General features: G+C 36.7%; 1 protein-coding gene across 6 annotated transcripts in view; it reads right to left on the bottom strand.

Annotated features, from left to right (window-relative positions):
• Positions 1–11,597, bottom strand: part of LOC122090908 (putative ion channel POLLUX-like 2) — a 54,958-nt gene extending 43,361 nt beyond the window's left edge. Inside the window, exons 1-5 of one of the 6 annotated variants that reach the window (XM_042660673.1) lie at positions 10,610–10,934; positions 8,112–8,188; positions 6,406–6,580; positions 6,020–6,189; positions 4,222–4,520 (exon numbers count right to left, since the gene is read on the bottom strand). In XM_042660673.1, the coding sequence (XP_042516607.1) occupies positions 4,222–4,520; positions 6,020–6,073 (353 nt within the window). In that variant the 5' untranslated portion in view covers positions 6,074–6,189; positions 6,406–6,580; positions 8,112–8,188; positions 10,610–10,934. Of the gene's footprint in view, positions 1–4,221; positions 4,521–6,019; positions 6,190–6,405; positions 6,581–8,111; positions 10,583–10,609; positions 10,935–11,206 lie in introns of those variants that run through there. The other 5 variants (XM_042660672.1, XM_042660670.1, XM_042660669.1 and 2 more) reach the window with 5 other exon arrangements.
• Positions 11,598–12,162: the final 565 nt, after the last annotated feature.

Below are 12,162 nucleotides of genomic sequence, written 5' to 3' on the forward strand. Positions count from 1 at the left end.
AAAAAATTGCCACATTTGTTATCTTCTTTTTTTTCTTCCCATGTTTTTCAGTGTGAACCATGTATGTTTGCTAAATATTGTCTTTCATCTTATCCATATCATGGTAAATGGTAATAGATCCATTGTCCCTTTTCATATTTTGTATTCTAATGTTTGGGGACCCGCTTCCATTACTTATTTATTTGGTTATTATTATTTTGTTTCATTTTTTGATGAATATGCCCGGTCCACTTGAACTTTTTTTATGAAACATAAGAGTGATGTCTATGATGCCTTCAAAATTTTCTATTAGCTGACTTGTACTCAATTTGATACTAGATTTAAAATTTTTCATTTTGATAAAGTGAGGGAGTACATGTATAATAGACTTCAAGACTTTTTTTACCGATAATGGCCTTATCCATCAGCTTGCTTGTGTCGACACACCCCAACAAAATGGGATAGCTAACAGAAAAAATCGTCATTTGTTGGAAAATCACTAAGAGTACTATTTGGAATGCATGTCCCTAAGACCTTTTGGTATGATGCCCTTCTTGCTACTATCTTCATCATCAATCGCATTCCCAATAAATCCCCTTTAGAAACCTTGTCTCCTCAAGTTTCTACTTTCTCTCATACCCTCAAGGTGTTTGGGTGTGTCTGTTATATCCATGTTAACAAGTCCACTTGGACTAAACTTGACCCCAAGGACCTCAAATGCCTCTTTATTGGGTATTCCTCCACAAAAGGCTACAAATGCTATCATCCCTCTTCCCGCAAGCAACTTCTCTCCAAGATGTCACCTTTGAATTTGTACATTTCTTTACTCCTCATCAACATCCTCTTTAGGGGAGAATAGTGGGAGTGAAGAGAGGCTACTGATGTCACCCATTTTCTTCCACCCTTGCCTATTCCCCCATTTCTGCTTGATGTTGGGAAACGCAAAGAAGTGGATGTTGTTGATATTTGTGATCATGAAGGTGTTGGTTCAGATAATGAGAAGGAGTTACTTGTCTACAAAAGAAAGGGAAAGACCTGCCAAGAGTCCTCTTTGGATCCACATCCTCAATCAGGTAGCATTCCTCTTCTTCCTTTTGAGTTAGATCTTCTCATTGCTAGGGGAAAGAGAGTTTGCACTAGTCCTATAGCCCAATTTGTTTCCTATAAAGCAATTTCTCCTATAAGTGTTTCTTTACTGTTTTTCTTTCCTGCATTTCCATTCCTAAGAATGTCACTGAGGTCATGTCTGATCCAAAGTGGAAGCAAGCCATATCTGAGGAAATGATGGCACTTAAGAAGAACTATACTTGGAAACTGGTTGATCTTCTCAGAGGGAGAGTTCCATTTGGATGTAGATGGGTATACACAATTAAGAACTGATCAGATGGTGTTGTTGAGAGATACAAGGTCAAGTTGGTGGCCAACGGGTACAGTCAGGTGTGTTGGATTAACTATCAGGAGGCATTTGCTCCTATGGCAAAACATAATTTGATAAGAGATCTCTGATCATTTGCTGCTAATAGAGATTACCCATTATATCAATTGGATGTGAAGAATGCTTTTCTCTATGGTGACTTGAAGAGAAAGTGTAAATGCAAACTCCTCCAGGCTTCAAGTTCTCTTCCACTGAAGGAAAAATATCTCCTACAAAAGGCACTATATGGTCTCGTCCCCAAAGGCTTGTCTTGAGAAGTTTGGATGGGCCATTTTGAAGAATGGGTATTCCCAGAGCCAAGTTGACCACACTTTATTTACCTAACGAGGTAATGGTATCATCATAACCCTTACTGTCTATGTAAATGACATTGTGACGACTGAAAAATGATAGGGTTGAAATAATGAGACTAAAGTCCTATTTGGCCTTACAATTTGAGATTAAAGATCTTGAACTCTTGAAGTATTTATTGGGATTAAAGTGTCAAGATCTAAGAAGGGGATAAATATTTGCCAAAGGAAGTTTGTGATGACTTACTGAAAGAGACAGAAACGTTGGGTTGCAAACTAGCAAACTCTCTTGTTTAACAAAATCAAAAACTTGGAGAAGAATGTGGTTTATCCCTTATTGATGCAAGGAAAAACCAGAGACTAGTGGGGAAGCTAATCTACCTTTCTTTCACTCGCCCAAACATCACCTATGCAGTTGGGGTGGTGAGCAAGTTCATACATGCCCCCAAGAGTGGGCACTTGGATGTTGTATACCGCATCTTCAGGTACTTGAATTCCAACCCAGGGATAGTACTATTGTACGCCAAGTACAACCATTTGAGGATATAGTGCTACATTGATGTCGATTGGGTTGGTTTAGTTTTTAATAAACGATCTACATCAGGCTATTGTACATTTATGGGTGTTAACTTGGTCATATGAAGGAGCAAAAAACAATTTGGGGTGGCCCGCCAAATCTAGTACAGAGGTAGAGGTTAGGGCTATGGCTTATGGAGTTTGTCAACGCCTATGGTTGAAAAGGTTGGTCCAAGAGTTGGGGTTTGATACTTAGGCACCTACGAGACTTTATTGTAATAACAAGCCTGTTATAAGTATAGCCTACAACCCTGTGCAACATGACATAACAAAGCATATTGAGGTGGACCACCGCTCATCAAAGAGAAGATCAACATTGGCTACATATGCACACCTTTCGTAATGACAAGTGATCAGTTAGCTGACATCTTCATCAAAGGGTGCATTCCTCATCAATTCAATACCCCCTATGCAAGTTAAGAATGTATGACATTTATTCTCCAGCTTTAGGGGGAGTGTTAGAATTAATAAGGGTACTTTAGGCACATGCCCATTAGCTCGTAATATGCTTTTACCTTTTACCCATGGTTCGAAATCTCGCGAAATTTTGGAATTTCAGTTTTTTTTTTTTTGGCCGAAACGAAATAAGGCCCGAAATAACATTTGTACAAAATTTCGGTATTTTAGCCGAAATTTCTGTATTTCGGCCGAAATTTCGTTATCGTTTCGGTATCTTGCCTATCTCAGTACATTCCATATGTTATAAATACCATATCTCGGTCGAAATTTCGGTATTTCGGTCAAAATTTTGACTGGCTCTCCTATCTCGGTGGTTTCGGTTTCATTTGCATATTTTGAAGGAAAAACACTTTAAGTCTCCAACAAGCCTCTAATTAGCCACATCATCACACATTTTGACTTTCATTGGACTCCTACAAGATCTATACATTCAAAGCTTAGGAAAGGTAAAATTCTTTCTCCAAAACCAGGTAGAATTTTCAGAACAGTTCAACAGTTGCTGTCAAACAAAGGTGCAACTCTAAAACAATGTCATGTCCTAATATTTTTGCATTTTTATGTTTTAAGCATGTTTATTAATCTTAAAATAAGTTACCCACCAAGTTTCATGTCAAAATATGGCCGTTTGACCACCAAAACAGTCAACCGAAACAAACAAAAAAAATGCACCATTTCGGCCAAAATTTCGCCGAAACGAAACAAAACGAAACTTCAATTTCTGAACCCACCGAAACAAAATGAGATTTCAAACCTTGCTTTTACCTCCCTTGGCTATCTTATACTAGCATGAGGGGTAAGGATGTAATTTCCCTTTCTAAGCTAAGTGAATCAATACAAGAGAAAAGGTGTATTCTCTCCCACATGTTCTACCGCCATATCCTTCTCTTCTTCTTCTTGTCTTCATCTGCTTCTTCTCCTTCTTCTTCTTCTTCTTCCTTCTTCCTTGTTCCCTTGTTATTCTTGAATTTCAACTAAATTAGTTATCAAAAGTGCGGGGTATCTTAGTAATTTTCCTTCAGTGATTGAGGGGGACATCTGCATTTCAAAAAGTATAAGTTTGATATATTGATTTACTGGACAGACAACAGTTTGACAGAAACTTAACAGAAACCTTTGACTTGTTATTAACATGCAAATTCAGAATAGTGAGGGAAGGTCGTATTATTTGACTAAAAAGTGAGGTTTCTGCAAGTGATTTTCCCAATGAGAAATATACACTTCTCATGATTAAGTCCTCCAACTGTTAAGTTTGAATGGGCAGAACGATTCAAATGCTTGGGCTGGACTGTCCATTGACCATTTGACAGTTCTAGGATTACACTCCTCAGACTGGGATGGATCAGTTAAGCTGGTTGAAAGTCTGAGTAGTGTAACCACCCAGTCAAATGGCCGATGAAAACACTGCCATAATAACAAGATCAATTGACACCAAATATAGCATATGCTCTTGATCATGATGAACCGCACAGAAATTTCACTTACGTGGCTACATTTCTCTCAAGTTGCAAATTAAATAAATAGAGTAACCGTGCAAGATTCCACTTAATATCTTGAAAAGATGGCAATGATACATCCAACTGCAGAGGTGTAGGTTTGTTGATGGAATTAGATATACAGGCAAAAGGCGAGCTTGTTGCCTCAAAGGCTTGCGACAAATAGGGAAGCAAGCATCGGACCATCTTCACAAATGCATGGATGGGACTTGACAAATTCTGTCTGAACAAGAGATATGATGATATAAATCCTATAAGGAGTTCAGCTCCGGAATGCTGCACACACTGCTGAATAACAGAAGAGAAGCTATCAGTTAATATGAACTACAAAAAAAAAAGGATGAAACATTACTTGTGGTTCTAGTGAAATGATATAAATAAAAACTATTTCTTTTTTCTTCTTTTTTAATTTTTTAATTTTTAACGGATTATAAAGTTGAAAGAAATAAAAGCATACCAGGAATATACAGTTGAGGGGAATCAATATCCAGAGAAAGCCAGAGAAGAGAAGAAGGGAACAGCAGACTAAATTTCAGTAATAAATACTAAGTGCACTTGATGCAGATCCAAGGTTCACTCCAACGTAGATGCACGGAAGGAAGAACCAGACCTGAAGGTCCAAACGGTTAAGCACTTTGGTCCAATTTTTTTGGACCAGTTTTGGGTCTTAAACTGAACCCACGGTTCAGGCTTTGGTTCAGCCCCTTTTAGTCTACGTGTGGGGTTTGTTTTAAGTTGTATTTCTTTTTACTTTATTGTTTCTAAAGGCTGGAGTGTCTTTAATTCTAACTCTTAAGTTCTTCAAGCTGTTCTAGGTAGTTTCTGTATCAACCTCTTATCTCATAAGCTCAAGCTGTTGAGGGCAACAACAACGTATATCAACTGAACATCAAACCCAGTGGCTCATCCAGGCTTCAAATAGCATTCAGCAGATCAGCAACTTTAGGGCAGAACTCTCACACAGAATTCAGTCAACAAAGAAAGAAAAGAAGAAGATAGAAGATAGATAAAGGGGATAGGGGACTATCTCAGTCTAGGGTCTCTCACCCACGGCCTCTCACCATTTGTTAGGTCTCTCACCAATGGCGTCTCACCATACTCTCTCACAGAGCAAAGCACAAAGCTGTTCTTATTTTTTTTTCCCCCTCAAATCGTTGGCTAGGCTGCCCTCTTCCCTTTACTTATAAGTGAAGTATGGGTGACAAAATAGAAAGTGTTTGCTACCAAGTAGCTTACAAACAAAATAGAAACTTCCTAAAAAATATAGTTGCCATACCTCAAAACATACTCCTATTATAGAGAACAAAAAAAAAAGTAACAAACTGAAATTAGAAACTACATAATGTTACAAACTTAACACGTAAGATTCTATTACAATGAACTAAAACTGAAAAGAGAAACTTTAGAAATAGCAAGTAACAAAAAAAAGTAAGTTATCTCTCCATCAAAGATCCACCATATCTCCACTAAAAGGGCCCACAGAATCTGTCCCTCCACTGTTCACGTGAACAGTGTTTTGGTCTTCTTTATTCTTTGAGCTACATTATAGAAACTTTAAGTTATAAGTCCAATATTAATTAATGCTCCAATTTTTTGAACTGATAAGTTGGATAAGTAAGAATATCAGTGATGAAATTATAAAATTATTGATGTTAATAATTTATGTGGAAAACTTGTGTACAAACTTGTAACCAAAAGAGAATATAATACAAAGTCTGCATAATCTGCTTAAATGGAGAAACGATAAAATCCAACTCATGTTCTATGCAATAATTAGATATCCATACAAGATGCCTCAATTTAGAACTCTTGTCTGTTGCAAATGCCTTTCCTTCAATCATCTCCCTGTCTGTACTACCTTCCAGGCCCTCTTTACAGAACCTGGAATCTGAAGAATTTGAAGAAATAGGAGTACCTAACTTGGTCCGTATTCTTTGAGAACTGGACTCCTGTTTCCCTGGAAAATAATTAGCCCTTCAATAAAATGATTTGAAAGAATAAAAAGAAAAGTTATAACTTATCCTATTGTGAATGACAAGGCTAGAGAAGAATTAAATACCAACATAAAAAATATTTTGAGAGAAAGTAGGAAGTGCTATAATGATCGCGTTAAAAAAATAAATAAAATAAATAATAAAAAAAAAAAAAGGCAAACTGATATAAAGGAGGGTACCTCAAAAGGCAGAACCAGAAGTTTTAAGATAACCCAAACTAATATTAAGAAGTGCAATTTTAGTAGAAATAGGAGCAGCGAAAAGCAAGATTTGGATGGCAGCTGATTGGAATTGGTATGGGTTTCGGCCAACAGAAACTCCCCAAACTGCCCCAAGCATCATGTTGGACCTGATCTGGCCTCCAAAGAAGGAGAATAAGATTCAGAGAAGCAGGGTAGGACATAATTTGGAGAAAACCAATGAAAATGATATTAAGATTTTCTTTTTTTAAATAAACAATAAAAAGCAGAAGAGTGGAAAGATGTGCATAACAAAATTTATACTACAACACAACCAAAGCCACCATGGGCTCGCCAAATGGAATACGGATGAGCCTATCATGGTTTGTCAAATGGAACTTGGGCCTCCCTCCTCTCTTTTTCCTTTAGCAGGGTTTACCCATTTAATACACTCCATTTCCGTCATCCTTAAGGACAAAGATATTGAACATGCTGCTCATGGGATTCCAGCAGGTTGAATGAAGTGGAGAGGCAAATACGGAGTGTTTGATGGGTGCATGCAGTTAAAATTGATTGAGATAATTTTTAAGGAAACTATAACACGAAACATGCTTTTTTCGGAAGACTGCTTGAAAACTTATGAACAGCAGATAGAGAAATTGAGATGGATGAGTGACAAGAATTAAAAGAAAATAATTAGGGAATGGCAAAAAGAACAAATACTTATGATTTAATGAAATATAATGGTCCTAGACAGTGGAATAGAAAAACAAGATGCATGTAGATGGCACCAAGAAATTTGGAGAAGGCTTCTTTGAGTTGAATAAAGAGGGTCTTTATAAAGAAGAATCAGAAAGGTAGCAGCATTGGGCTACGAACACCCTAAGAAAATTGGATTGTGATAGTATTAGAAAATTTTGTACACATATATAATATTGGCTTACACAAAACTAATGTCTATAAGACATTAAGACCATAAGAAATCGTCAGATCTTGGGATTAGATCACCAAAAATTAATTACCCATAATTGTTGATTTATGTTAAGCAAGGATATATAATATAGTACACTGAAACAACATTTAAAAGAAAAATGGACAAATATGCAGGAGGTATTATAAGAACAAAAAAGGAATAAGATATAATGGCTATATCATTTGGTTATAGAAAAGAATGTCACTACACACTCTGAACAACCTTGATTTATGGTTCCGATACTTTTGATGCAACCCAAGAGTGCTAGATTTTTGGATGGATCTAAGTAAATCAGAGACAAACAATAATCAAGCTCTAAACTTTCCAAGTGGATCACAAGTCCTTGAAGTCAACAGCTCATCTGACACTTAATAATTGGATAATCACCTTCAATTACCTAATGCATTTGTTACTTATCTCATTATGTAAATATTATGTCAATTCTATCCAATAACAAGAACAGTTTGTATCATCTTCAGGAAGTCATCATAGTTCATCTTTTTAAGTTTTTTAAATTAATAGCTCATAAGAATTTAGAAGAGCTTGGTACTTAGGTTCAGGTTGCAAGGTCTACCAAACTACAACTCAGGAAGTTTAACCTACAAAAAAAAAAGGGCGTCCCTGGTACACAGGGCATAGAATGAAAAAGGAAAAAGAAGTATGATATCAAGCATAGAATGATACTATGCATGAAAACTCATTTATATTTCCAAGGAAAACAGTATGTACTCACCTTCAAATTGTCTCCAAAAGGAGTATACGTGTAATGCTGCACTTTGGATCCACTGACTTTGTAGTGTCATAAAATTTCTGGAAGGAAGATATCTTGTCAATATAAAAGTGAAACTCTAATTCTCCACAAAAGTTAACAACCAAAATTGCAGTTTAATTTTTGAAAGAACTCTTGCCTAAGTTAAATAGCTACTAACATCTTTCCGGCTTAAGCATACCATCCAGTAACAAGAGGTTCATGAAGCTATAGCATTTAAAAACATTTCGTCACATTGTTCACAATTAATATTATGATTTTGGCAGGTTTAAACTGACAGCATAAACCAGAAAATTTTTAAATTATAATGAGGGTAGAAACTTTTCTGGTAATGATAGAAAAGAAAAATCTATCTGGGATCGGCAACAGAAATGCCTAAAGTGTAATGTACCAGACAGCTATACTCTTTTCCCCCCTTTGGAAAAGTAAGAGAGCAATAAAATTCAAGAGGAGCCCAGACTCCAAGAAGAAGAAAGGGAAAAAGGGCAGAGATAGGGAGTAAAGAAAAAAACAGGGAGGATAACTGCCATCACAATGTTCAAGTAGGGGATATTAACGCAAACTGGGACACATATTGATGTTAAAGGTGGTAAAACTTCTGTTAATTTTCACTCTTTTCAATTAGATTAGACCTTCCATCAATGATCAATAAGATGGTAACTAGTAAAATGTTCAAAGCAAACTTGGAATGTACCTGGAATGAAAACCAGAATTAATCGAGGAATTTCATTATATCCCTTCTAAAATCATTTTCTTTCGTCTGGCACCTCGTAGAGATAAATGAGATGCAGATACAGTAAAGAATATATTCCTTTCTGCTATGCTCTGCTATTCAAACTAACATATACTAGGTTGTAAAGGGATTTTAATCCTATGAAGGAACTTTGCGTACAGGACATCCAAATGTTCTCAACGGGATGCAAAGAGTAGGTGTGTTTATTTGTTAGTACTCCACAATTCGGTAACTCCCAGTGTATTGTTTGATCAATTGAAGAGGAGACTATTACAGTCCCCCTCAACTTGCTCTAGCATGAAATATGGGAGCAAAAGCACTCGGCATTGCCTCAAAAGCTTCATCATATGGGCCCATCAAGTAGGCCTTGGTGGCCCACTTTTTTCAGGAATCACTGCAATTGGTGGGACCGGCTTTATTGACATTGGGTTGGTCATTTCACAACAACCCTATGGACATGATCACCACTTATAGATCCAAGGAATTAAGGCTTTATGGACATGGAGACCGTCTTGTGTATTGAGAGTACATGTCATGGGTGTGGAACCCATTTGAAGCCAGGGAAATTTAAGAATATTGTAGTGGACAGTTTTTCATTCCACAGTAATACATCCAACAGCCAGCCCCAAGCATCTCTCAGAAATTTATACCTACAATTTCATAAAAATGATGTAAAGGTCTACCATACATGTTCATTAGTTTCTGCAGCTCTGCAGATCATTGGGATAAATGAAGCAAACTGTGATAAGTCTACAAATGTCTAGAATGGATGTTATACATTGGGACAATTATAAACATATATTACACAGCCCATGAAATCATATTTAAATAAGATCCAAAAACCATGATGACAAAAGGTACTCAGAGACGTATACAAATATATAAACTAATAAAGGAAACATGGGTATGATTGTACAAAAATTGTGACAAAGAAACGCAGGTCCCCCTCCAATATGATTCGCTCGCCCAGGCCTGCCGGCACAATAAAAAAATGAGGGAGCTAATCCGCCTGCTTGTGCAATGCCATTCACCAAAACGCTAGACTTTAAGATATTATATTTAATATAGTATTTACATTATATCAATCTTAGTGCAAAACATAATATCAAAACTTTCTCAAATTAAAGTTGTTTAACAACCAATTGATGAAGCCTTTATCCCAACTTTGTATGTCAGCTACACAACTCCTGTTTGCAATTCCACTCAATGATTATAAACTTTGCAAGAGAATAGTTCACAAAACCATTAAGTGTTGACGTAGACACAATATGAATAAGTTTCCAATGAACTACACCAGGTCGACCCCAAATACAGTGCCTCATCAAGAAAGTACACTTGGATTATGGGTCTGTGCTCTGAAAGCTGAAAGTCAAGTACCCATCAGAAGGAAGGCATTTTCTCCTGTTAAATTAGAACTGGAGTCGGAATCGAAAGTACAAACATCTTATCTGAACTCAATTTAAAATAGTTGAAAATTTTTCCCGGCAAGATTATAACAGTAGCTCACTAACGAGCAACTCATCCAGATTGAAACTAGCACCTAGAAATATACCAACCAACCATTACTCGAAGTGCAAACAGAACAGAAGCGTATTAAAAAAGATTAAATAACAATACAATAGCAGCAAACATTAAACAATGCTCGAAATCTCCGTCCATCCAACCTAAAATCAAATATTAAAAAAAATGGAAGAAGCAAAGTAGTATAGGAAGAAAACCTTGAACTCACCTCTTCGAATACGAAGAAGAAGAAGAAGAAGAAGAAAAAGTTCTATTAAACCTCGAAATTCGAGGTGAAGTCCATGGCTTAAAGCATTGCAATTGCAATTGCAATTGCAACTGCAACTGATTACTCATCTTCCCGAGAGTCTCTGTGTGCCTGCGTGTTGGGAAAGGGGAAACTGAAAGATTCTGGATTCTTGCAGAAAGGAAAAGGAGAAAAGCGCATTTATCAGTTGGATCACAAAGACAATATATGAAAACAACAAAACAAAAGACGACGTCAGACAAGAGACTGAGAGAGGAAGACAGAAAGTGAAGTTGCACTTCCATTGAGATGAGGTGGAAAACTAGAAATATTTAAATATCCCTAAAAAAAAAATTTGAGAATAAAGTTAGGGCCATTTGATAACGTTTTGTTTCAGGCGTTTCTGTGTTTTTCTATTTCGAAAAACGGAGAAACGGAAACAAAAGCGTTTGATAAGTACATTTCATTTCACCTATTTCTAGGAATAGATATAGAAATTTATAATGATTTATGGTTTAATAAAAGGTTTTGACAAAACAACTGGGAATCGTTTCGCCATTTTCGGAAACAACATTTCACCTTAAAAAATAACTCCATACTCGATGAAATACCCCTCTTCCATAGTACAACTTGCCTTCAGCACCATTGTACTCCTATGCTCAGGACTTCAGCATATCGTACTCCTTCGCTTAGCTGCGACTGCAACTACAAGGCAACGAGATGAATATGATGCAAGTCTTGTGAAGGCCTGCAAAGGCGCTCCCGTGAAGGAACAGAGCCTTGTCTTCTCGAGTTATAGAGATTCGACCTCTATTCTGCAACGAAGGTGATGATATTGAAGACGGAGATGTTGGAAGTGAGTGGGGCTACAAAAGGTGTAGAAGAAATCGTGAAGTTTCTCGAGTTCTACCTCCAATTTCAATAACCCAAAGGCATTGTATGACTGGAGGTAGTGGGAAGGATTGAAGTTCGGTGCCCTAGGTTCATCAAGGTTGGAGAACTCCCAAATCTTAAATCCCTAAAAAGATATGTTAATTCTCTCTTTTCCTTTCGTTTCTTGTCTCTCTGACTTAGGGTTTAGAAATAAAAACCTGCAATACACGTTGAATGTTATTCGTTCTCTCTAACACACTTCTATCATCAAAAATGCTATACATCAAAGCAAGGATGGAAATGGAAATAGTTCCTTTCTTTCCTAATAACATCTCCACTATAGCATAATTGGTCTATTTGAAACGTATTTAAGTAAATTCCATTGCTTCACAATAAAAAATGCTCTATTCATTATCTTCCACATACCCCGTAAACTGGCAAATGGAACCAATCTCCCACATATTCCAACCTCAAAACCCCAGGTAATTAAAGCCCAGACAATAACGGAAACAAGGTTTAACATACACCTTAAATTTCGTTTTTATTTACATAAATAGAAATTTATGTTTTTGTTTTCAGAAACAGAAATTTAAGTTTATGCCGTTTCTTGACACATAAACTTTGTCAAATGGTGCCTTATCTTCCACTTCACAACCGGCCCT

Source organism: Macadamia integrifolia, chromosome 10 (genome assembly GCF_013358625.1).
Source record: "Macadamia integrifolia cultivar HAES 741 chromosome 10, SCU_Mint_v3, whole genome shotgun sequence".
NCBI classification, from domain to species: Eukaryota; Viridiplantae; Streptophyta; class Magnoliopsida; order Proteales; family Proteaceae; genus Macadamia; species Macadamia integrifolia.